Raw genomic sequence first — 24,518 nt, forward strand, 5'->3', positions numbered from 1 at the left:
CAGGAGGGTAAGAAGTAGTACAGCCATCATCCTGCTAAGAAGAACGCACAGACCTACAGAAGGGAAATAATGAACGCAGGGGATGCTCCTCTTTCCTGGCTGTGTCTAGGTACAAAGGGAAGGTGAAAGGCATTCCAACGGACCCCATTCTTTTTAGGGTAGAGGAAACTGAATTTATTTAAATGTGTTCAGTCAATGCAAATTCATTGAGTGGTGGTCTAGACCCTTGAAAACTATGGAACTATCAGCACATAACAAACTTCGTCCAAACCATGCACTAGGGGACGCCAAACTCCAGCATGGCTCCTAGCAGCGTGAGGCACATCCCTAGGGTGACCCCCGCCCCCATTAGAACGCTTGCCTGAGAAAGCTTGGTGCTATCAGAAGAATTTACTGTTGGCTCTAGCCAATACCTGACAAGAGGCCTCTGACCTCCCTGTCTTAGAGCATGTTCTATAAAGGGGTTCCAATTTTGAATATGTATCTCCCATGACTCCCAATCTTTCTCAAGGACCTGAGAGATACGCCTTTAAAATGTAATCATCAGGAAGGAAAGGGCCTATCGCCCAGTATCTGTAAGAGGTTAACTGCCAGCCCACAGACACAACCAGCCTAAATGCACTTCGAGGACCATTCCTTTGCAATCTTTCACCTCTTGGCCTCTTCTGAGCCCCAGCCTGCCCAGCCCTCCCACTCTCCCTTAAAAATGCCCAATCACTCTGGCACAAATCAGAGTGGTGCTCAGCCCTCTCCTTTGCTGTCAGCTGTTACTGAATAAAATGTATTTTCACTGCTTTAACTGATGTCCAGCTGTGTTTCTGTTTGACACCCTATATGGGATTAAACAGAATAATTAGATAAACTCCTTGTCCTCAAAAAAATGCATAATCCAACAGTGAAAACAAGATATACAAAATTAAAGAAGAACAGTACGCAATGTGAAGGAAAGTCACCTGTCAGTTGTCACGTTCTTTTGGAAGGATGCTTGGACTGGCAAAGAGGTTAGATGGAATAATTTCTAACTTAGCTTTCAATACAAAGAGGTATTTCACCTTGAATTCTTCTCAAAAAGCAGCTACTAGTTGGGAACACCCTTCCCAGACCTTCCCAACTGATCTTCCATTCCCTCCTTTCCCTCTAGTATTGGCAGTTAACAAATCATCAGTGATGGCGAGGTGAGGCTTAGGGATGAGGATCACTCACTGTCCTGACTCTCAACTCCAACAAAGAAATGGGTTGAAGGAGTGGGGATCTTCTTTCCTTCCTATCTTCTTTCTTTCTTTTCTTTCTTTCTTCTCTCTTTCCTTCCAGATGAGGATCACTCACTGTCCCAACTCTCAAACTCCAACAAAGAAATGGGTTGAAGGAGTGGGGATCTTCCTTCCTTCCTTTCTTTCCTTCCTTCCTTTCTTCCTTCCTTCCTTCCTTCCTTCCTTCCTTCCTTCCTTCCTTCCTTCCTTCCTTCCTTCCTTCCTTCCTTCTTTAAGACTTATGGGCAGCCCGGGTGGCTCAGCGGTTTAGCTCCACCTTCAGCTCAGGGCCTGATCCTGGAGACCCGGGATCGAGTCCCACGTCGGGCTCCCTGCATGGAGCCTGCTTCTCCCTCTGCCTGTGTCTCTGCCTCTCTCACTCTGTGTCTCTCATGAATAACTAAATACAATCTTTATTTAAAAAAAAAGATTTATTTATTATTTGAGAGAGAGAGAGACAACAAGGGACAGGCAGAGTGAGAGGAAGACAGAATCTCAAGAAGACTCTGAGCTGAGCATGGAGCCTGAGGCAGAGCTTGATCTCATGACCCTGAGGTCATGACCTGAGCTGAAATCAAGAGTCAGATACTTAACCGACTGAGCCATCCAGGGGCACCAGGGGTGGGGATACTTCAGTGGTGTTTTCTGACTCTTTTTCTCTCAGTTGGTATTTTTAATAAAACATTAATGCTCAAATCGTGTGGTATGCACTGAAAGCTTAATGAAGTCTAAGCTTTATTATTTAACAAAAATCAAAACAAAACACTGCCTTGTCTCTTTTACACTTGGGGCTGAGAAATTGTCTCATGAGAGAATGCCAACTCCACAGGAAGATGATTGGGTCACTTTGGGCTTTGTTTTTTCACAGAGCTTCTAAGTTGATGCAATCCACTTGTTAGCTCAGGGAAGATTTGCTGTGACTTGGCTTTAAAGAAGGTGGAACCATCAAACAGGAAAATCACAATGCTTTCTCCCTCACTTAATATCCAGGTCTTAAAAATTACTTTTAAAAAATGGTATCTCTCCTTCTTGACGTAATAGTTACCAGCAATGATTATAAATGGCTGCTAAAATTATTAAGTGGGAGCTGATAGGGTACTTTGTAATGGATGGATCACACTAAATCAGGTGCCTAGAACTGACTAACAAATTTTAACATCACAGAAAGGGAGACTAATAGCCAGATGTCCTCCTGATGGATCTATCTATCTCCACCTTTAAAGCAGTCTTGTCCCCCTCAAAAAAGAAAAGATTAAACTTGAATGTAATCAAGCCCTTTATTATCAGTTTACATCAAATAAAGAAAACACCAGAACATGCTGCATGACACTACAGGGATGCAAAGTGACAAATTCAGAATGTTGCCATTCCACAGAACAAATCGATGTCAGGTTGTTCAACAAATACACTGTAATAGGGGTGATGGGAAAGGGGGTAGGACTGAAGAAAGAAGAGGGCATCTGTAAGTCAGGTGAGACCTAAGGGACATATCAAACAAAGTGCAGTTATTGTTCAGGTGCTAATTCAAACAAATCATTATTAAAAATAACTCCTTATGAGCAGGAAAAATTGAAACATTAATCAGATATATGACACGAGAGAATCATTGTTAAAATTTAAAGATGATAATGGTATTCTGGTTATATTTTTTAAGAATCCTTATCTTTCAGAAATATACACTTGAAAATATGCATATGAAACTATGTCTGAGATTTGCTTCAAAATGATGGACTGGGGTGCAGAAGGAGGTGAGGGTATGTATGAAACAAGATTGGCCATGAGCTATGATTTTGAACCTAGGTAATGGGTCTGTAGAGGTTCTTTATGCCATCTGCTTTACTTTTGTATGTATTTGTTATCATCCATAATAAAAACTATTTTCTTTAAGTAGGTGACAAAAATGCAACAGGAATATTTTCTTTCTTTATCTTATCCAACTGCAGCTTGACCATGGAATAGATGCAAATGCTAATGTGGATTTTTTTTGTTGTTTTTAAGGTAAGGTCCCAATGCAGCGTTTGAACTCAAGACCCTGAGGTCAAGACTTGAGCTGAGATCAAGGGTCAGATACTTAATGAATTGAGCCACCCAGGCGCCCCCACTAATGTGGAAATTTTTATTTTAATTGTTAAGTTCACATTTTGACCTGGCCCTGAAAGTTGTCCTCAGTTTCTTTTCTTTTTTTTTAAGTTTTTTTTTTTTTAATTTATATAAGTAATCTGTACATCCAACATGGGGCTCAAACTCATGATTCTGAGATCAAGAGTTTCATGCTCTTCCAACAGTCAGCCAGGTACCCCAGCTTCTTACATTTTCTAGACTTGCAATAATGCCAGGTTGACAAAAAAAAAATGAATAAATAACCATATCTTTTCAGTTACAATCTCTGTGTAGCTATTTAGTTTTAAAAAATGTTCATTGTCACTTTTTATACAGGCTATAATTGAAATATATTAAAACAGTAGAGTAAACCACAGAACTAAAGGCAACTTGGCTTCCTATAACACTAGGAAAATCAGCACCATTAACTTACCCCTTTTAATACAGATGTATTGTCTCCAGAAACTCAAGAGATATCACTTACCTTACAGTACATATGAATTCAGGTCAATGTTGCTAGTAAACTCTTTTTAAAAACTATTTGGAATACTGAAACAGCATTGGAAAATTTCTGCAAATTTAAGCATAAAGAAGCCACTTGAAATCTTGCCAAAAGCTAATTACATTTTAGGGGGCCAGTTGAGCTAGTGTAATCAGCAACTCAAGTCTTTCTTTTAACTCACTGACTATGAATTACATTTTAAACTAATCATCTTGTTTATTTCTGCTAAAATTTCAAAAATGGAATAATCTGTTGAATATCTCTGCCCTGCTGAGTTCTCTTTTTTTAAAGCAGGAAGAAAACCAAAATGAATTATTCACCCATTTTCTACCATGAATTCCGCTAACAGGAGGAAAGCCACTAGAATATCTTACCAACAAAGTGGAATGGAATACACAGGAATTCAACTTGAACAATTTAGTCATGAGGCTGTGCTGACAAGCCAGGGAATATGGGAGAGGGAGGATGAGGCTGTGGGGGAGCTGGTGTGTATCTAATGGCACCTGAACAAACTGGGTGGCTCTTAAAATCTAAATCTTCATTCTTACCAAGAAAAAAAATGAAAATGTTGGAAGGGCAGAAATACACATAGATTCTGTTCCTTGTCTTTGAAAAAAAAAACATTTTGGCTAAGAATTAACATGAGCCTAACGTATTTCCTCATCCTAGGAAGATGCCTAGCATAGGTACAGGCGAAAAAATCATGCATCTCGAGCAGAAATATACAGCACTTGCTTGTTTTATTTTAAAATGTTACTGCTCGGGCAGCCCCAATGGCTTGGCGGTTGAGTGCCGCCTTCAGCCCAGGGCCTGATCCTGGAGTCCCGGGATCGAGTCCCACATCGGGCTCCCTGCATGGAGCCTGCTTCTCCCTCTGCCTGTGTCTCTGCCTCTCTCTCTCTTTGTATCTCTCATGAATAAATAAACAAAATCTTAAAAAATAAATAAAAATGTTACTGCTCAAAGGATCCTTCTTTCTCATTCACCAAAAAGTCCTTCATTATTTCATAAACACAGGACACGGAATCTCTTGTATACAGAGTCCTCTCAGGAAGGGCATTAGCTAACACTGTTCAATAGACCAGAGTCCCTATAAACCACCTTTCTGCTGACCAGAATGGAACACCCCTCACTGTCCTGACTCTGCCATTAGCCCCTAAGTTTTTTTGATCTGTCCTACCCATCCTACCTGTCCTACTGTCCTCTATTTCCAACTCTTAAGTTACCATTGATGCTTTAAAAGGGTCTCCACAGTCTCACTATGCCCCAGCAATAATAGCAAGCTTTTTTTCAGGTTATCCTGCTTCTTATCATCATTAGCATCTTCTACCTCCTATCATTACTAGCCAAAGAAAGCCACTACCCTTCTCCATAGACAGAACATCCTCACTGGAATTCAATAAATGTTGATTAATTAATTCTGCTCACTTTTCTAGGTGCTGGAGGGTATTAAGATCTAGTCTGCTACTCTTCAAAAGGGCATTTCACAGCATTAGTGGTAAGAACACATATACACATTACATGGTTGAGTAACTGGGGAAAAGAAAGATCAAATATCAATGAAGTTCTAAGAAATGAGAGATGAATGAAAAATGGGAGATTCAAGGATGAATCTGCAGAATTTAAACAGGTGGAGAGATGGGAGATGAACAAGTCCAGGCAGAGCCACCAAATGGCTTCAAACTGTACATGAACATGACACTCTGAGGACAGATAAGAATATGGGTCAAATTAGAGTAGACAATTAAAAATGTGTAATATAAAAAAATGTGTAATATAAAAAATTATAAAATGACTCTTGCTAAAATGTCTAAAATGAAAAATATCACAACAGTATTGGGTGAGGATGTGAGGAAATGGGAACTTTGAAATAATCCTATAAATTGAATGAAGCTACTCTGGAGAACGGCAGGAAGTGATAAATGCATAATAAATGCATGTGTGTTTTAGCAAATCTACTCCTGACTTTATACCCAACAGCACTGCATACAGATGTTTACCAAGAGACATTTACAACAATGTTCACAACTCTTCTTAATAGTCCCAAGCTGGAGACAACCAGATGTCCATCTATAATAAAATGGATACATATTGTAATATATCCATTCAAAGGAAATCTACTCAGCAACAAGAATGACTACAACAACATGGATGAACATGATAATGATAATATAGAACAGAAACAGAAGACACCCACAAGAAAAGGAAATCAAGGAAAACCATCTATAGACAAGGACAGGGTGATTGGAAGCAGGACCTGACCCCCAGGACACAGGGCCAGGGCAGAAAGTCACAAGGCAACCCCAGCTAAATGGACTATGTAGATGGTAGTCTGGCGCCATCATCCCTTTGCTCCTCCATAACAACAGACTAGAAGGTGCCAGGACTCTTCAGGCTTCCCAGGACCAAAGCCTAGCAGTACCACTGAACACTTGCTGATTGAGCATCTGGGAACAGAGATGGCAAGACCAATTCTAAACCCTTAGTGAAATTGAGAAAGAGATCCAAATGATTCTCACCAGCTTCTCACTGTATTTTGTTTTTAAAGTTCTGCTGGATTATAAGAACCAAAGTTTTAATCAAACCAGCTCAATAAAAGGTAAAGTTATTTTGGGGCACCTGGATGGCTCATTTAAGTGTCTAACTCTTAATTTTAGCTCAGCTGGCAATCTCAGGATGGTGAGATGGAGCCCCATGTCATGCTCTACACTGAGCCTGGAGCCTGCCTGAGGATTCTCTTTCTGTCTCTCTCCTTCTCCCTCTGACCCTCCCATATGGTGTGTGCATGCTCACTTTCTCTCAAAAAAAAATAAATAAGGGATCCCTGGGTGGCGCAGCGGTTTGGCGCCTGCCTTTGGCCCAGGGCGCGATCCTGGAGACCCGGGATCGAATCCCACGTCGGGCTCCCGGTGCATGGAGCCTGCTTCTCCCTCTGCCTGTGTCTCTGCCTCTCTCTCTCTCTGTGTGTGTGACTACCATAAATTAAAAAATAATAATAATAATAATAAATAAATAAATAAATAAATAAATAAATAAAAGAAGAAGAAGAAGAAAAAAACAACAAACAGAAGAAGAAAAATAAAAACAACAAAAAAATAAAGGTAGGGCTATTTTAAAATGTCCCAGAAGAATCCAAAGACAATGGGACATCTGGGTGGCTCAGTGGTGGAGCATCGGCCTTTGGCTCAGGTCATGATCCTGGGATTCTGGGATTGAGTCCCACATCAGGCTTCTCATCTCCCTCTGCCTATGTCTCTGCCTCTCTCTGTGTGTCTCTCATGAATAAATAAAATGTTTTCTTAAAAAAATCCAAAGACAGAAAGTAAGAGTAAAACCAGGTTTCTCATGAACCCAAACTAAGTGGCTACCATTAAGCAAGACAGCACACCCTCCCTTTGGGCCACAGGCCTTCCTCATGGCTGCCCTGCTTCTCCATATTTGCTCCATCTCATGAGCTTCCTGGAGCACCTGTTGAGAACTGAAACTGGAGCTGGTTATGAGGGCATCCCCACCTCTCTTTTTCCCTTGTCCACACACAATCGTCACTACAGTCTTCAGAGTTCTCTCTCAGGTGTCTGGTTCCTGAGAGCAGCACCTCTCAGCTCACCACCTTCTGGAACCAACTCTCACAGGCCGCTGAACTCCAGCTCCTGCTGACCCTCCAGGTCCCAGCGAGGATGTCACATCCTCTGACAAACCTTGCCTGTCACAGTCCGCTGCTGGGCCTGGCTGGGTCCCTTTCTGTGTTCCCACAGCCCTGCCTAGGCTCCCACACCGCCCTGTAAGTGCGTGTTCGTGTGTCGGTCTGTCCACAAAGCAGAAGCTCCTGGGGGCAGTGCTGTGTCTCATGGATGGTTTATTTCCCTAGCACTTGGCTTTTTAAATGGATAGATTTGGTGGATTTTAAGAAATTAACCGGATATTAAAATATTACCTAAAAATCCAAAATATTTCCATTTTATACTTTTGTTTTTGGCCTGAAGCAACCACTTAAGTTTTTATATGGCCCTATAAGGGCTACCCGCAGGGTTTCCAGTTGTCCAGGCGGGTAGCTAAAGGGTGCAGACTGAAGATTCCGCTTTCATGTGGCCCCCTCAGCACCCAGCATGGGCTACCTCATGGCACACCATTGGAGTGAGGAATGCATGAGGAAAGACCCCTCTCCTCATATGTCACAGAAGCATCATTTAAAAGCTATGCCAGCCTTATATTTTCTTATTTTATATTAAACTGCAATGAATATAGTTTAAGTGAGAACTCTTGTTACCATGGATAAATAATAAAGTGAATCTGAAATGTCATGAGGTCTCTCTGACCTTTTTAATGTGCCATTAATACCACTACTCTATTAGCAGAGACAGCTTCATCAGAGTAGGAAAAACTTGAATTTCAACACATAAGACTGTCAGCAACAACTTCTCACCCATATATATATATATATATATATATATATATATGCCAATAAATAAATAATAAGGAAATAACACTTTCTGCAAAATAAATACTTGGTCCATTTCTTACCTAAGGGCTGTTTCTTTCTATAAAGCATTTAACAGTATCTTTATTTCAAACCAACACACTTTCTCTCATGGAACATAGGTTTGGCTTTCACTGAGCAAACTCGCACTAACTGCTTACTATGCATTGGGCAGAGATTTCCAGATATCCAACAGAAGAATCCTATTGATATACTAATGAACCATATCCAAGGACATTAAAAATCCCTTAAACATGTACAGCACTTTCTAGTTCATGAAGTATTTGCATATCGGGAGTAGCTGATCCCCCAACACAATCCCTATGAAATAGGTATTAGCCTTATTTTTGCAGTTGGGAAACAGCTTTATGGACACGTGACTCATTCAATGTCCCACAGCAAACCCATAGCAGAGCCTCCACATAAGACACTGTTCATTGGCTCCACATGGAATTCTGCATCATAGTCTTCCATTCACGCATCTTTATTAGTGTAGAAAAGAAATACAATGGATCAGATGTTGGTAATTCGTGGAAAAGCACCTGCCTAAGTTGCTGACTTATTTCTTAAACAGTGAAGCCTAGAAGAATTTCAGCTTTTATATTAAACCAAAACAAACAAAACAAAAAAACAAATTCTACCTTTATAGTTAAAGCAGGGCTGACAATAACTTAAAGCCAGTGTGTGATCCCCTCTACAGCACAGTAAACAGATGACTGCACTGAAATAAATGTTTGTTAGAGCATCACACAGCAAGAAATCAAATCCTTAAATAAAAAGCCTGGGTTTGGCATTTTATTCCTTATGAAAAAGCAATCTTTGTCTTTATGTTTCAATGTTAGGAAAAAAGAAGTGAATTGTTACTTCAATTTTTATTAGTTTCTCAGGGATTTAAGATTCTAATACAAACACGATATGTAGATTCAAAGGCTTATATAATTTTCTTTAAGAAATGAAGCATCAATGAGTGATCGGGACCAGCAATCTCCAACAACCAATCCCTAGTCCTGAGGCAGCAAGTGCTCCCTCCATGAGCTGCCTCCTCAGGCTCCCTCCCCTTTTCTCTTCCCTATACTTCTCCCCTTCCCCTATATTTCTCCCCTTCATCCCCAGGGTCCAAGACAAAATAGGTCAATTACTATTACGTGGTGTCATTTCAGTTAGGGAAATGACTCTCAGTGACCTTGATAACCTCCTTCATCCCCAAGAAGTTACTTTCTTGGCAGAGAGCTCTTCAGCCACAGAGGACACATTTTATACCTGAGGATTTCACCCAACTGCCTCCAGAACCACTTAGGTTCCTGGTCAAATAAAGAGTTTCTTACCCAACTATTCTTTCAGAAATTCTGGGGTGTGAACCAGGAAATCTTTATTTTTAACGTACTTCCCTGGGTGATCCTGATATTGACCCTACTTTGGTAATCACTGCTTTAAAAATCAGAGTAACTTCAGTTTCAATTCCAAAAAAACACATGTAGGGGGACCCCCTAACACAAGGCCCAGTTGGTTGCTAGAGCAAGAACAGAATATAGCTCAACTGAAACACACAAGGCATTTTAAAATAATAATTTACATTTGAATTCAATTTATTCAGAGTTTATTATGAAATAGCCCATACATTAGGGGGTCCAAGAGCTATAAAGATGAGGAAGACATAGTGCCCCAAGGCTGTAACAATTAAAACCTAAGGTTTTGTTTGTGCCTGTTTGAAACTATCAACTGAAAATGGAAAAAGAAGCTTCTTCAGAAGGAAGGGGCTGAGTTCTACCTTCATCTTATTATTTCCTATCTTGATGTTTTCCTACAAAGTAATACAAGCCTTTGCCAAGATTTCAGAACAGCAGAAATAGATCTACCCACTTAAGTAGATATATTCTACATTCTTATCCAGGACCATATCTCATGAAAATACATGATGCTGATAGGGGGCCTTTATATTCTTTCACTGAAAATCCTATTCTATTTCCTGAATTTGAAAGACAACCATTAACAACATCATAAAGGCAATACTTCTTCCATCAAGTATACACAGCTTTACATCCTGTCCCCTTCTGATCTGTCAGATGGAAACCAATTACTAGGGAGCAGCTGCAGAGAGGGGCTTTCATAGTGGATCATTGTGTTTTTACTTCTGCAGGCTCCAGCCCTATGCAGAAGTCATCCTTAATTTGGGCTTTTGTTCTTAATTTTAATCCAAGATTTACAAGATTGAATGTTGAAGTATCGCATTTCTTTTCTTTTCTTTTCTTTTTTTTTTAAGATTTTATTTATTTATTCATGAGAGATACAGAGAGAGAGGCAAAGACACAGCCAGAGGGAGAAGCAGGCTCCCCATGGAGAGTCCAATGCAGGACTCGATCCCAGAACCCCAGGATCACAATCTGAGTCAAAGGCAGGCGCTCAACCACTAAGCCACCCAGGTGACTCTTGAAGTATCACATTTCTGAAGAGATTTAATATAAGCAGATGAGTAAATCCTGGGGCAAAAGACAATTCTGTGACAGAACAAGTCGCACATAAACCTCTTCTATCACTTCTCAAATGCAGTGTACCAAAATTGCAGAAGCAGAATCTTGGGGCATTGGACCCCAGAACTGAAACTTCAACATGATTCCCAAGTGTTTTAGAGACTCATGCAGGTTTGGCAACCCAAGTGGAGTAAAATCATAAAGCCCTGGATGGCTGTAGTCAGGGCACAATTTGGGGCAGCAATTTAAAAGAAGTGTCATGAGCATGCATGGTCTTGGGCTCTAAAGCACATTTTGTTCACATGGAACTCAAATTGAAGTTAGTCTTCACACCCAAAGGTGAAATGCAGTAAAATCCTCCCACCACTCAAAATCAGCTGAACAAAACATGAGTTGGCAGACTAGAAGAAACCCCCAGACCAGAGGCAGAGGAATGCTGTGGAGGATGTGGTGTGGGCTCCATGCACCACTTACTCCTTGCCAGCCTGCTCATCCTTCACCCTCCTCAGGCCAAGAGCCCCAGTGCTTGATTTAGGCCAGTGCTGTCCAATGGAAATACAACAAAAGCATTTCATTTCAAATTCAAATGATTTCAAAAATCATTTCAAATTTTCTGTTAGCTACACTTAAAAAAAGTAAAATGAAACACGATAATTTTGGTAATGTATTTTGTTTCAATAAGTAGACTTAAAATATCACTTCAACATATAGTCAATTATTAGTGGTATATTTTAATTTCTTTTTTTTTCTTACAGGATTTCATCTCCAAAATCCCAGGTAGACTTCATTTATTCTTATAGCACATCTCAATTCAGACTAGTCACATTGGAAGTGCCCAATAGCAGCCTCATGTGACTCGTGGCTCCCACAGTGGACAGTACAGATCTAGACAACTGCTCTCGCTCTCATCACTCTCACTCTCACTCTCAGCTATGCTGTACTCAACTTGTCCTCGATTTTATCCTTTTAGGTCAGGATTCTTACTACAAACTCATGCCTTAATCCTTGGCTTTAGGTTTCCACCTTCTACTCTCAAATCCAATCCCCAAAGTTTCAAATGCAAAATTTTCAACCTCAAATTGCTGAAATCACTACCATGGTATTTTTTTTATTTTTATTTTTTGTCCTTCTGTTTCAGTACATTTTGGGGGGGGCAGGTCACTACTCATGCTCTTTCACTTCTGGTAAAAACTTCCGTCGTGGCCCTCGTTCCTACAGAAATTCCATGTGGGATGAGAGGGATGGAAGGATTTGGACTTATGAGGGCAAAATTTTCTTAACTGTAAAAATGTTTTTAAGTAATTTAATAAAATCTGAATTTAGGGCAATTTCAAAGAAGATAACAGAGAGTCTATTGTGAGTTATTTAAACAATACTCTAGCTACAGTTATCTGGGCATTCAAAGGTGCAAGAACTGTGAAAGACCCAGAAAGGAAGCAGGAGAGCCAACCTGACAAAACAAAAAATGGACAGAGTTCCCTCTTCCTCCCAAGTAAAAAACCAGATCCTGAATTCAAGAAAAGAGCACTCTTACTAGAGCAAATTCACACTCTGCTGGAAATAACTAAGTGTATAGCCTGCGAGTGCGGAGCAGTTACTGTAAGTTTTATATCAGAGAAACCTTTCTGCACTTACCTGAGTCTTCATGAATGGGCTGGGCTTAGACTGAGAAACAGACAGCACAGGTAAATAGGATGGATGGGGGTCTGGGAGGGTCCCAGGATTCTGAGGTGTTAGGTTGTAGTGGTTCAGGGAACATGCTTGAGAAGGTTCTGGCAAGATCTTCTAGAATCAACAATAAAAAAACTCTGAGGTAAAAGGCATTTAGGGAACTAAAGCAGGTTAAGATGGTTAATGTCTAAGGTTAGGGAGGAAGGGCAGAGGGGTATCAAGAGATGAGCCTGAAGAGAAAAACCATGGTCAAAACTCCTTACTCCTTATCCTAAAGAGTATAGACAACCACTGACCTTTAAATATTAAGCCAGTGAGAAATATCATTTGGAAATAGTGTGGAAGATATATTAGAGGAGACCAAACTGTGGGGAGAAAGACAAGTTAGGAGGATTTCAGTAATGCAGGTGAGAGACCACACGGAGCTTAATGAAAATGGTTGCAGCAGGGATAGAGACTGTGAAAAAATTCTAGCAGTATTAAGATCAAAGGTATAGGACTATATGACCGCTTAGAGGTGAGGGATGAAAGAAAGGTAGTAGTCAGTCATGATTACTAGGTTATTTGGCTGGGACAATTGGGCCCAAGGAACTTGCTTGTCAAGAGAAAGCCATGCATGGGATGCCTGGGTGGCTCAGTGGCTGAGCATCTGCCTTTGGCTCAAGTTGTGATCCCGGGGTCCCAGGATTGAGTCCTACACTGGGCTCCCTGCAGGGACCCTGCTTCTCCTTCTGCCTAGGTCTCTGCCTCTCTTTGTGTGTCTCTCAGGAATAAATAGGTAAAATATGAAAAAAAAAAAAAAAAAAAAGAGAAAGCCATGCAAACTATAGTATCTCCTCCATTCTTTAAATTCTACTTACACTTTTCTTCTCAGGTCTAAAATGGAAATGTTTATAATTCAATGTCATACCATTCAACTAATCCACACAATCTCAATTAATTATGGGTTGAAAAATTTATTGATTAGTCACATCAAATTCTTGACAGCTAATACAATCTGAATGTTTGGGTTAAAATGGAAAGGCAAAAAATTAAGAACCTTACTGTCAGTGTATTCTGATAATGATGATCCTTCAATACTTTATTGATTTACCTTGTGATTTGACACGTTCAGTGATAAATAATCAAGTATAAGAAATCAAATTCTAAATCTGACTTAAAATTCTGCTTCCAAATTACTGTTAACATAAACTGGATCAAAGTGTGATTTTAAAAACATTAAAAATTTAATCCTTATATAAATACACAGTGAAAATAAAGGTTTATATAACTGTTTAATAAGGCAACCAGATACTTGACAAAGCCAATTTAAAAAGAAAATTTGGATTAGGCAAAGCCTTCTTAGATATAAGCTCAAGCAACAACAACAAAATAGCCTGGATTTGATCAAATTTAAAAACACTTGTGCTCAAAAGGACACCATCAAGAAAGGGGAAGAACAACCCACAGAAAGATAGAAAATGTTTATAAATCATGTACTGATAAGCAACTTGTATCTAGAATATATAGAGAACTATTACAACTCAACAATAAAAAGTAAATAATAAAATAATAAAAACCCTTGATAATAAAAATAATTACAAACTGGTCAAAGAAAGAAAAACTGGTCAAAGAATCTGAATAGACATTTTTTCTGGAGAAGATATAGAAGTGGCCAATATGCACATGAAAAGATGTTCAACATCATTAGCCATAAGGGAAAAGCAAATCAAAACCATAATGAAACACCACTTCATACCCACTTGTACAGCTATAATTAAAATAACATAAAGACTGTCAAAAAGAGAAGTGTTGGTAAGGATATGGAGAAACTGGACCCTCAGATACTGCAGGTGGACATGTAAAATGGTACAGCTGCTTTGGTAAGTAGTCTGGCAGTTTCTCAAAAAGTTAAATACAAAGTCAACTTCTATGGCCTGGCAATTCAACTCCTAAGTACATTAGTGTAAGAGAAATGAAAACATACATTCAAACAAAAACTTGTAAGTGAATGTTCATAGCAACATTATTCATAACAGCCATCAAAGATGAAAGGTAAAATAAAAAGTGTTACACCTATACTTTAGCATATTACTGGGGAATTAAAAAAGAATGGAGTATGAATACATACTACAACATGGGTGAATTCTGAATACATTACGCTAAGTGAAAGGAGCCAGTCATAAAAGACCACATACTATTTGATTCCATTGATAAGATACATTCAGCACCGGTAACTCAACAGAGGTAAAAAGCAGATTGATGATTATCTGGGGTGGGTGGGGGAGGGCTAAGAAAAATATGAAGTAATTGCTAATGGATAGAAGATTTCCTTTTGGGAGATGAAAATGCTCTAAAATTGATTGTGATGATGGTTGCACAATTCTGTGAGTATAGAGAAAACCACTGGATTGTATACTTTAAATAGGTGAATTGTACAGGATGAAAATTATATGTCTATAAGGTTATTAATAGATATATAGATAGAATATATATAAAATATATATAAATGTATACATATATCAATATACTCCAATTAAATTTGAAAAAAAATGGGTTATATGGTCCATGACAAAATAAAAAGGGATGAGATTGATAAATTTGACACAAATTTGTTCAATGTCCTACAAGACAACAAAACTATAACATTTGAAGTCTTATTTCCTACTACAGAGAAAATAATCACACCTAACCTATTCCATATGTTAAGTTCTAAGTTGACAGAGTTATAAAATATAGTACTGTAGGTGTAAATAAGTCAAAGCTGTATTCTTCTAGGTTTGTTAGACAATGCCCTACATTACAGTAAATATCACACAGTCATCTGTAGTCTTATTCTCATGTCTTCAATAATTCTTTTAACAAAGGATTCTCATGAGCAAACCACAATGATTTTGCATCCCAATGCTGGTAAACAGAAAATGACAGAGTATCTCCTCTTACTTAGCTAAACACATGGAAACAGATAATTTAAAAGTGAAGAAATCTCAGAACTAAAGCCACAAAAAATCATCTGAATGAAACAAGGGAAAACTTGCCCAGGTAACTCTTAAAACTATTAGGATTTTTTTAATTACATGTTAATAACTATAGCAATCTTTTACAGTAATAACTATGCTAACTATTGCAATATAGTAAAAACTACAGCAATTATTAAAGAAAGAGAAAGCTAGTCTGAAAATTCTCATCTGATAATAGAGTGTAAGTTATATCGATTTTAAAAGAAGATATAATACTTGCAAGATAGAAGCAAAGATGCTATAAAAGTTGTTTGGAGTTTATAAGCTCAATAAAAGAGGTGGAACGGCAATGAGGCAGACTGACACAGCTGGATGACAAACCTGTGATTAGTAATGATGAGCTCACAGAGCCCGCCAAATCAGAGCTATCGCTCAGCTGATGAGAAGGAAAGAAAACCCAACAGAACTAGGAAACAGACCAAGGTAATCCAATTTAAGAATCTTCAGCCTACCAAAGGTCAAACAATTATGCAAGCAGAATAGAAACCTTACTTGAGAAAGGAATTAAAGACAATTTTCTGGGTGCTCAAAAGAGTCAATTATAATGTAGCCACCTCAGAGGAATGTGAAAAGCCATTTATAGCAACTGTCATTGAAATGTCCCTGGGTATCTACGTATTTTAAGCATGAAATGCAGAAATAGAAAGACATGGGTTTTTTTGGGGGGAGGGGGGCGGTGGGGAGCAGAGAGAGAGGGAGAATCTCAAGCAGACTCCACACTGAGCACAGGGCCCAATGTGGGGCTCCATCTCACGACCCTGAGATCACGACTTGAACCAGAAACAAGAGTTGGATAGTAAGCCAATTGCACCACCCAGGTGCCCCAAGAAGAAAGATATGTTTTTTTAAAGGAAAAGGGGGAAGAATATATGGGTGTTAGGATATTGCATTCTATCACTTTATATTGATCAAATGACCTGAAAACAGTCATGTAGATGGATTCACAGACCGTAAGTCCTTGATGAAATGTGTATCAGACCCCTCTGCAAAAGTATATATTATGCCATGGAAGTGAAAGGCAGGACCTGGCAAATGACTGGTCCAAGATACTAATTTTAGCCAGAGGTTCCACCAAACAATTTTTTTCTGCCACCAGTAGGATAAAAATGTAACTGAATACCCCTGGCGGCTAAGCAGTATAGACAGGAGGGCAGCAAGTCAGAGACCAAAGGCACCTGGCCTGACGCTAAGGACCACAGGGTAGGCGCTTGTTTGCCAAAGACACAGGAGTGAAAATAACTGGTTGGTGAGTTCACAATAGTCTATTCTGGGGGGGAATGTAGCTATTTAAGGAGCTACAGAACCTGAAATAATTTATCAATGAGCTAAAAATATCCAGACAAGGATCCTGGAAATTTTGAAAGCCAGTGAGAGCTACCTAAAAAGGACAAGCAGATTGCAACATTAACAAAAAGCTGGGTAGAGAGGTCATGATTAGTGAAACAACATTTTTAAAACTATAAGGCATAAACAACTATTTTTAAGTGTCTAGACTACCTGGAAAAGATAAGACTAGAGGCTGGATATGATAGGATTTCTAAGGCACACTCAAGATTCCTTAATAGAAATATATGTCAGGGGACACCTGGGTGGCTCAGCGGTTGAACGTCTGCCTTCGGCCCAGGGCGTGATCCCGGGGTCCTGGGATCGAGTCCCACATCGGGCTCCCTGCATGGAGCCTGCTTCTCCCTCTGCCTGTGTCTCTGCCTCTCTCTCTCTCTGTGTTTCTCATGAATAAATAAATAAAATCTTAAAAAAAAAAAAAGGGAAATATATGTCAGAAGTAATGGAAATAACTGTGACATGATATTTTTGTAAAAATGGGCTAATCAAGTTGGAAGTTATTTTGTTTTTGAAGGGGAAATTACCTTTTTTAAGAAAGGAATAAAAGACTGGGAACAATAAAGGAAAGCAAGAGAAAGAAAATAGAAGTGTATCAATTGAAACATATAAAATAAATGAGTCAAAGCAAAGATCACTGCCTGGAATAGAAACAAAATCCAACAATGTGTTCTCCCTAAGAGATACAAGTAAGCCAAACTATAAATGGGCAGCAGATCAAAGTTTAAGACTTATTGGGTCCTTGCAAACACAAAAAAGTGAAGGTTACTATTATGAAAATGATATTAAATGTTAAAAAGTATATATAAAACTATAAAAACTTAAGAACAGTGCATCTTAATGTTTAAACATAATAGCAACAATATATCCCGAAGAAAAGTTTTGAAAATTGTCAAACGTAATTATAACTGAAAGCCTTAGCATGACATCACAGCAGATTGAACAGATAAAGAATTAAAAACCTTCTCAATGAACCAGATCCATCGATCAACATCACTTCTTAATCCAATATCTCTAAATCTCTTAGGGACAAACAGTATGACATAATTAGCTGTTTCTTAGCAAAAATTATTGTTTTTCTCTGTTTTCCACTTTCATCCTCTCCACTGATTTTATGAAGAGTTTTAATGTGCAATCAGCCTCTTTGTGCTTCTGTGTGCATTGTTCTGTAACATTTGCCACTCAGTAAATATTTATTATTGATGAGTGTTCAATAAAATACTTGTTGAATAAGCAAATACATACCAATAGGAGAATATCAGCAATAAGCCTGGCAAAACAGCACCCCAGTTGAAAAGAATTGCAAATATATAATAGTTTCTTTTCTCCCTATGTCCCAGACAGAATAAAACCATTCTTTCCTTAAAATGCAAAGGCAAACTGGCATTTAAGATTATTTAAAACAATCTGATAAATACCATGTTAAGCTAAAAAAAAAAAAGAAAACCCAAAAATTACGTTAACTGACCTCGTTAGAATGTAAGGCGAAAATGAAGCTGGATTATCCTGCTCTGAAAAGAGGGGCATAGATCCTCCCATTATCCACAGACGGAAGTACAAAACGACAGTCACCTTCAAAGAAAAGAAGATTTGGTAAGAAAATCATTGTTTTTTGGGAGTTAAGTCCCACCTTTTGGAGGGCACTTGTAGATGCTTTATAAATATTTTGTTTTCACGGTAAGCATTTCTATAAAATCCTAACACTCAAGATGAGGAGGCAAGATGGAAACAGCTGGGTAGGGAGAGAAGTATAAACAATGAAGGTGTTGAGGGAGAGGCAAGCAAATTCTTAATTACAGCTGTCAGTATCAAGCATTTACCAGCTGTTACCCACTGTGCTAAAGATTTTCCATCTCACCTGCGGCCTCACAGCAACCCCAGAGGTAGATGAGAAAGCTGACGCTTAGAGGTAATTTCCCCAGAATCCCACAGCTAATGAACTGCAAGATCCAGGAAGTGAACCCATGTCATTGGCCAACCACTTTCTTAACCATCCCATTTACATAGCCCCATGAAAGTTAATTTAAAGTACAATAAATAATACTGCTGTGTTTTGAATAAACACATGTGAAGAGTTCCAATCCTTGAATGCCCTGAAGCAGAACATTCAAGAAGAGTTATTTCAACAAATCCCAGGAACAGCTTTTGTATCACCCACTGGAACTCTATCACTAAATGGTGCTATTCTGTTGCTAAGGTGAATAAGAAAGCCAGAAGCAGAGACATTTCTGTGGGGATGAGTTTTGTTTACAAGGGAGTTCCAGATGATTCTCATTTCAATAGGACCAATTACATTATTTTTATTAAAGTCAGAGGGAAAACTTTGCTTGAATAAAAAGCTAAAGGATTAATTTTGGAGGTAATTAAGGCCGGATTTTTTCCCATGAATATCATTGACTTCCTTTATAAATATCCTTTATATAAATAACCTCAAATCCAAAAACCTAAAATAAATGTACGGTGTCAGCCAAAAGCATATCAACAGTAAACAATGCCTAGGCAGCAATTTAAAATCATCTTAACACTCACAAAATGTCCTGCTCAAACTGAATTTAAATTCTTAAAGACATTATAATGGAAAGTATCAATGACAACAGTAACAGGAAAAGTACCCTGAAATAATATAAATTCCCTAAAATACTATGTAGAGGAAAAAAGCTGTGATAATTAAGAGTAGGAAGATAAATAGCAGAAAGGACTTTGAGAATAAATTTTTAAAAGAACAAAAGGATTAATAATTGACAACTTCCATCACAGCAGTGCTGTCAAATTACTTGCATTCCCATACAATTCTAAGAAAATAAATCACTTCTGAAACCAGTGATGAATCATTCTAATTCTATGCAAAGATACTGAGAAATACTTTAGAGAAATATTTTGTCCATTTGTTGAGATTGTCCAGCCAAGGCTCTCCACCCTCATTCAGTTTTTGTATACTATTCCTCCATAAACATGTTTTAATGTCAAGAAAGAAAAAAATCACGTAAACATGACATTACAAGTCAAAGACTATATGTAAATTTCCTATCAAAATTTGTGGGAAACTGCAACAGCATAAGAGACTGGTCTCCTAATCTGGAATCTTGAATCCAACAATGTAAGAAAGTGATTAATGTGACAGTCACCAAAGATGGCCACCAAGAATTCCTGCCCCCTTTGCATGTGCATTCTGCTCTTCCCAAGAAGGATGAAGCCAACTGCCCCTCCTCTTAATCTGAGTTGATCTTATGACTTGCATTGACCAACACAATGTGGGAGCAGATACACTGTATCAGTTCTGGGCCTAACCCATGAGAGGTCCTGCAGCTTTTGGTTCATTCTTTTAGAACCCAGCTGCCATGCTGTAAAGTAGTCCTGGCAATCCTGCTAGAGAGAGGACACAGGGAGAGACCCTAGGAAATGAGATACCACAATCTTTAACTGCCAGCTATAGGAACCTGCTTGTGTAACTCCAGTGAAGAACCATGAGGAGCATCAGGACCATCCAGCTCAATGATGCCCAACTACAGCATTCAAGGCAAACATCTGCGGTTGTTATTTCAGGCCACTACATTTTGGGGCAGTTTGTTATACAGCAATGAATACCGAATATAGCCAGGTTTGTGCTGCTGCAAGAACCCAGGATTAGCACCTTGAAAGGGAATCATAAAATATTATAGTTCACACTGTCTGTGTCACTGAGTTCACATATCCCTCGGAGGCTTTCATACATACCTTCCAAGGCTTTGTAACATTTATGGCATGTAAATTCTTTGATCCTAAGATCGTGTTGTTACAATCTATTGCTGATTCTATTAAATAATCTGAATCATGTCTCTAAGCCAAGTAAAATATTCCTCATCAGATATTTCAGACGCATGTATATACACTTACATAACTTATGACCAACGTGGCCCTTTTTAAGAATGGCCTCATGGTAAGCAGGAAATTTCTATTGCTCCTTGCTGTCAGACACCTGAAACAGGAAAGGAAAAAAAGTCTTAAATAAGTGTTAGAGTCCACCACACATAATGCTCTCTATTCAATGTGAATAAGCTGTTGCTTGAAAAAAGGCTAGAAAGGATCATAGCTAAGAGCGTGGCTCCTGGAGCCAGACCACCTGCATTTCAATCCCCCCAGCTGCTTACTGTTGGAAAACCAGGGGCAAGTTTCTAAACTTCTTTGCACATCTATTTTTCTCACTTACAGAAAAGGAGATAGTAATAGTACCTACTCCACATAACGGTTGTGGGGAAAAAAATGAAATAATATATGGAGCAGGATCTAGCACTATTAGCTATGAGTATTACTATCCCATCTACGCCAAATAACCCAGGCATTCTGGCAACTGTAGTATGGTTACACTGGTCAAAGGGATGATCAGAAACAAAGTAAGGGTTTATCTACTTCATTTAATTTGAGAAGTACTATGCTTTCAATCTACACAATAGCTCTCAAATATCTTTTTTTTTAAGATTTATTTATTTTAGACACAGAAATATAGAGTGGGGGGAGGGGCAAAGGGAGGGGGGAGAAAATCCAGAGTAGACTCCCCACTGAGCACAGAGATCAAGATGGGTTCAATCCCACAACCCTGAGATCATGACTTGACCTGAAATCAAGAGTCAGACTTTTTTTTAAAAGATGTTATTTATTCATTTATTTGAGAGAGACAGCATGAGCATGAGGAGTGGGAGGAGCAGAGGGAGAAGTAGACTCCCTGCTGGGCAGAGAGCCTGAACTGGGGCTCCATTCCAGGACCCTGAGATCATGACCTGAGCTGAAGGCAGATGCTTAACCTACTGAGCCATCCAGGCACCCCAAAAGTCAGACATTTAACCAATTGAGCCACCCAGGTGCCCTATCTCACAAATACCTTACCCCTGAAAAAATAAAGGATGCCAAGGTCACCCAAGGTCAAGAAATTCATCCTACCTAACAAAGTTAGTAAGCATCAGTGGTGGGATCAGAGCCCACCAATATGCAGTGGGCAATTTTCTCACCTGCCTATGGCCTCTGGAACCAAACTAGGTTAAATGAATGTCAACTTCTAGAGGGGCCCTGTGTCTACCATAGCTCACTCATTTGCACAAAGTGGGAGCTCCATATTTCACATAAGGCACACGATTGGCTGGCTTTCATAAAGACAATGAAAGGGAAGCAAGAGAAAGCTATTAACGAACTCCAAGCAAAAGCCTAAAGTGCATCATTTTCACCCACATGCAAAATTTCTATGTTTTAAACTACAAAGTGAAGGAAAGTCAAATGGAATCATGTAACCTAGGAGCATTTCCTACCTCATCCTTTTTTCCCCATTTTCCCTACCCTTTCCCACATTTTTTCTTTTACTCCATCCATTTTGTCCTCAGAGGATTTCTTCTAGAATCTCTTAAAATATGCATTTGAATGAAGTCTCTTTAAACAATGGGAATATTTTGAGAGAGATCCCTTTTTAAGGCTGCAGTGGATTAATATCACAAAGAAGCGTCCATCTTGACAGCTGCTTATAAAATATATATGGTTACTCTGTTTTCTATCAGTGAAACGTGTCCAAATGGCACTGTAAGGAGGCAGTAATGTCACTCAGAGTCAGGTCTCTCTTCTGGCTTCCCTTTTCCTATTCCTGGTTCACAAACAGCTGTGGATCTGACCTTTCAGAGTTTTTAATGAGTGGAGAAAATGAGGTGAGCCCAAAAAAACACAAGTCAGCTTTTAGCAAAATCTGGACTGCATCCAACCCCAAGCACTGCACTGAAACCTTTCCTTTCCCTTAGCTCTCAAGCTAGGCAAGGAGGAAGGCCGGGGATATTGTCAGCTCTCACAATGCAGATGCATCACTAATGTCCCAAAATACGTTTAAGGGAGTCCATCACTTCCTGAATCCGAACACGAGATTTTGTGTATATTTGCATCCATGTATATCTCGGAAGCAAAATCCTTGGCTCTGATTTTTCATGTCAGCTGGATCTGATTCCAAGAAGGTTAAACCACTGCTAAGTGGCCTCTCTCAGCTCTGCCTATTACTATCATTTTCATGATGACTCAACAAAGATCAAGCTTGTATTATTTCTGCTATTCCCTTCAGATAAATGGCAGCAGGAAGGGAATAGCAGTGCAGGAAGAAAAAGGTGCTGGGGAGTTCTGAAATTGCCGTATCACTGAATGAAAAAGCGCTTCTTGGGTTGGTCCGCTTTCCAAAGCCTCATTTCTCAGGTGCCCTCCATTGCTGGTTTATTTTAACACAATGGAAAACACTAAAAGAGGTTGCCTCTCTATATAACAACCAACCACAGGGTTTAGGATTTTGTTCAATGTTAAACTTAGGTAAACTCCTAAACTCTGTGTTTTGTTTCACTGAAAGCTCACTAGGATGGTTATTTCAGGGAGTGATATTTATAAAGTGTCCCTTTGTTCAGAAATTCTTCCTCCAAGACAAATTCCATTTCCTTAAGAAGTTAAGCACCTTCAGACACCAAATAATTTGCTCTTAAAATGTAGCATCCCAAAGCAATGAAAGCTTAGAATGATATAGAGAGCAGAGGTTGAAAAATTATTTCTTTCAAGATTCCTATTTCTAGTTGTTGACCAGTATTAAAAAAAGAAAATAAGCCAAAATGATATGGCCCCTTTTCAGTAAACACTAGGTTAGAGGCTGAGATTCCTAAGCTCATACAGGAAGCACTGCAAGAGCTGAATTCTCAGTATCCCTTCCTCCTCCCCAGCTCACAGTAAAATTAGATAGTGGGATTTTACCCTTTGGTCTGTGATATATGTATGGTCTATAAAGTAGAACTGAACAACAATAACAAATAATGAAAATACTATTATTAACAAACATAATAAAAATACCGAATAATTAATATGTGCCAGACAAATCTAAGTAATAAAACCATAGTTATTTACCACTTATAACAATTCTATGAGAACAATATAATTCCTTTTTTAGAGAGGAAGAGACCAAAAATCAAGAATATTTAGCTATTCTATCAGATTCTCTCAGCTATTTATTTAAATCACAAGCAACAGTACCTGTAAGTGCCATTTAAACAAAAGGCTCTATGCAAATGCCATCACTGATAATTTTCAATTTCAGCCAAAGTCTCCACTATTTTTCCCTGTGAAGCCAGAGAACATCCTAACAAACCAACCAAAGCACAGAGGAACCCCACGAGAATAGGAACCAAGGGTTCTATCCCTTTGCTTCCAATTCACTGGTTATATGACTTTTAACAAATCTACAAGGAGCTTTGTTTTCTTCTTGTATCAATGGGTTGGACTCAATGGTTTCAGGTCTAAAATACTGATCTTTGGATGTCCTCACCAATTGATGACATCACAAAGAACAACTGAAGAAAAATAGAGAGAAACCTGAAATTTTAAAGAAATGCTAAGAGAGGATAGCCCTGGTGGCGCAGCGGTTTAGCACCGCCTGCAGCCCAGGGTGTGATCCTGGAGACCCAGGATCGAGTCCCACGTCAGGCTCCCTGCATGGAGCCTGCTTCACCCTCTGCCTGTGTCTCTGCCTCTCTCTCTCTCTCTCTCTCTCTCTCTCTGTCTCTCTCTCTGTCTCTCTCTCTGTGTCTCTCATGAATAAATAAATAAAATCTTTAAAAAAAATGCTAAGAGACTAGGAGGAAGCAAATGTTAACTGACAGATTCCCCCCCCCACTTTAGTAGACTTCATAATTTGTATTTGCGGATGAGAAAATATTTTAAAATTAGTGTGGGGGG

The 24,518-nt window shown here is 39.0% G+C and overlaps 1 protein-coding gene across 1 annotated transcript in view; it reads right to left on the reverse strand.

The window, feature by feature from the left end:
• The window catches only part of TMTC1 (transmembrane O-mannosyltransferase targeting cadherins 1), a 274,216-nt gene that overhangs the window by 128,533 nt on the left and 121,165 nt on the right, over positions 1 to 24,518 (reverse strand). The window contains exons 6-7 of the mRNA XM_055318820.1: positions 20,682 to 20,763; positions 18,277 to 18,380 (exon numbers count right to left, since the gene is read on the reverse strand). Coding sequence (XP_055174795.1) covers positions 18,277 to 18,380; positions 20,682 to 20,763 — 186 coding nt within the window. The remainder of the gene's footprint in view (positions 1 to 18,276; positions 18,381 to 20,681; positions 20,764 to 24,518) is intronic.

The sequence above is a fragment of the Nyctereutes procyonoides genome, unplaced genomic scaffold, assembly GCF_905146905.1.
Source record: "Nyctereutes procyonoides isolate TBG_1078 unplaced genomic scaffold, NYPRO_anot_genome, whole genome shotgun sequence".
In the NCBI taxonomy this organism is placed as follows: domain Eukaryota; kingdom Metazoa; phylum Chordata; class Mammalia; order Carnivora; family Canidae; genus Nyctereutes; species Nyctereutes procyonoides.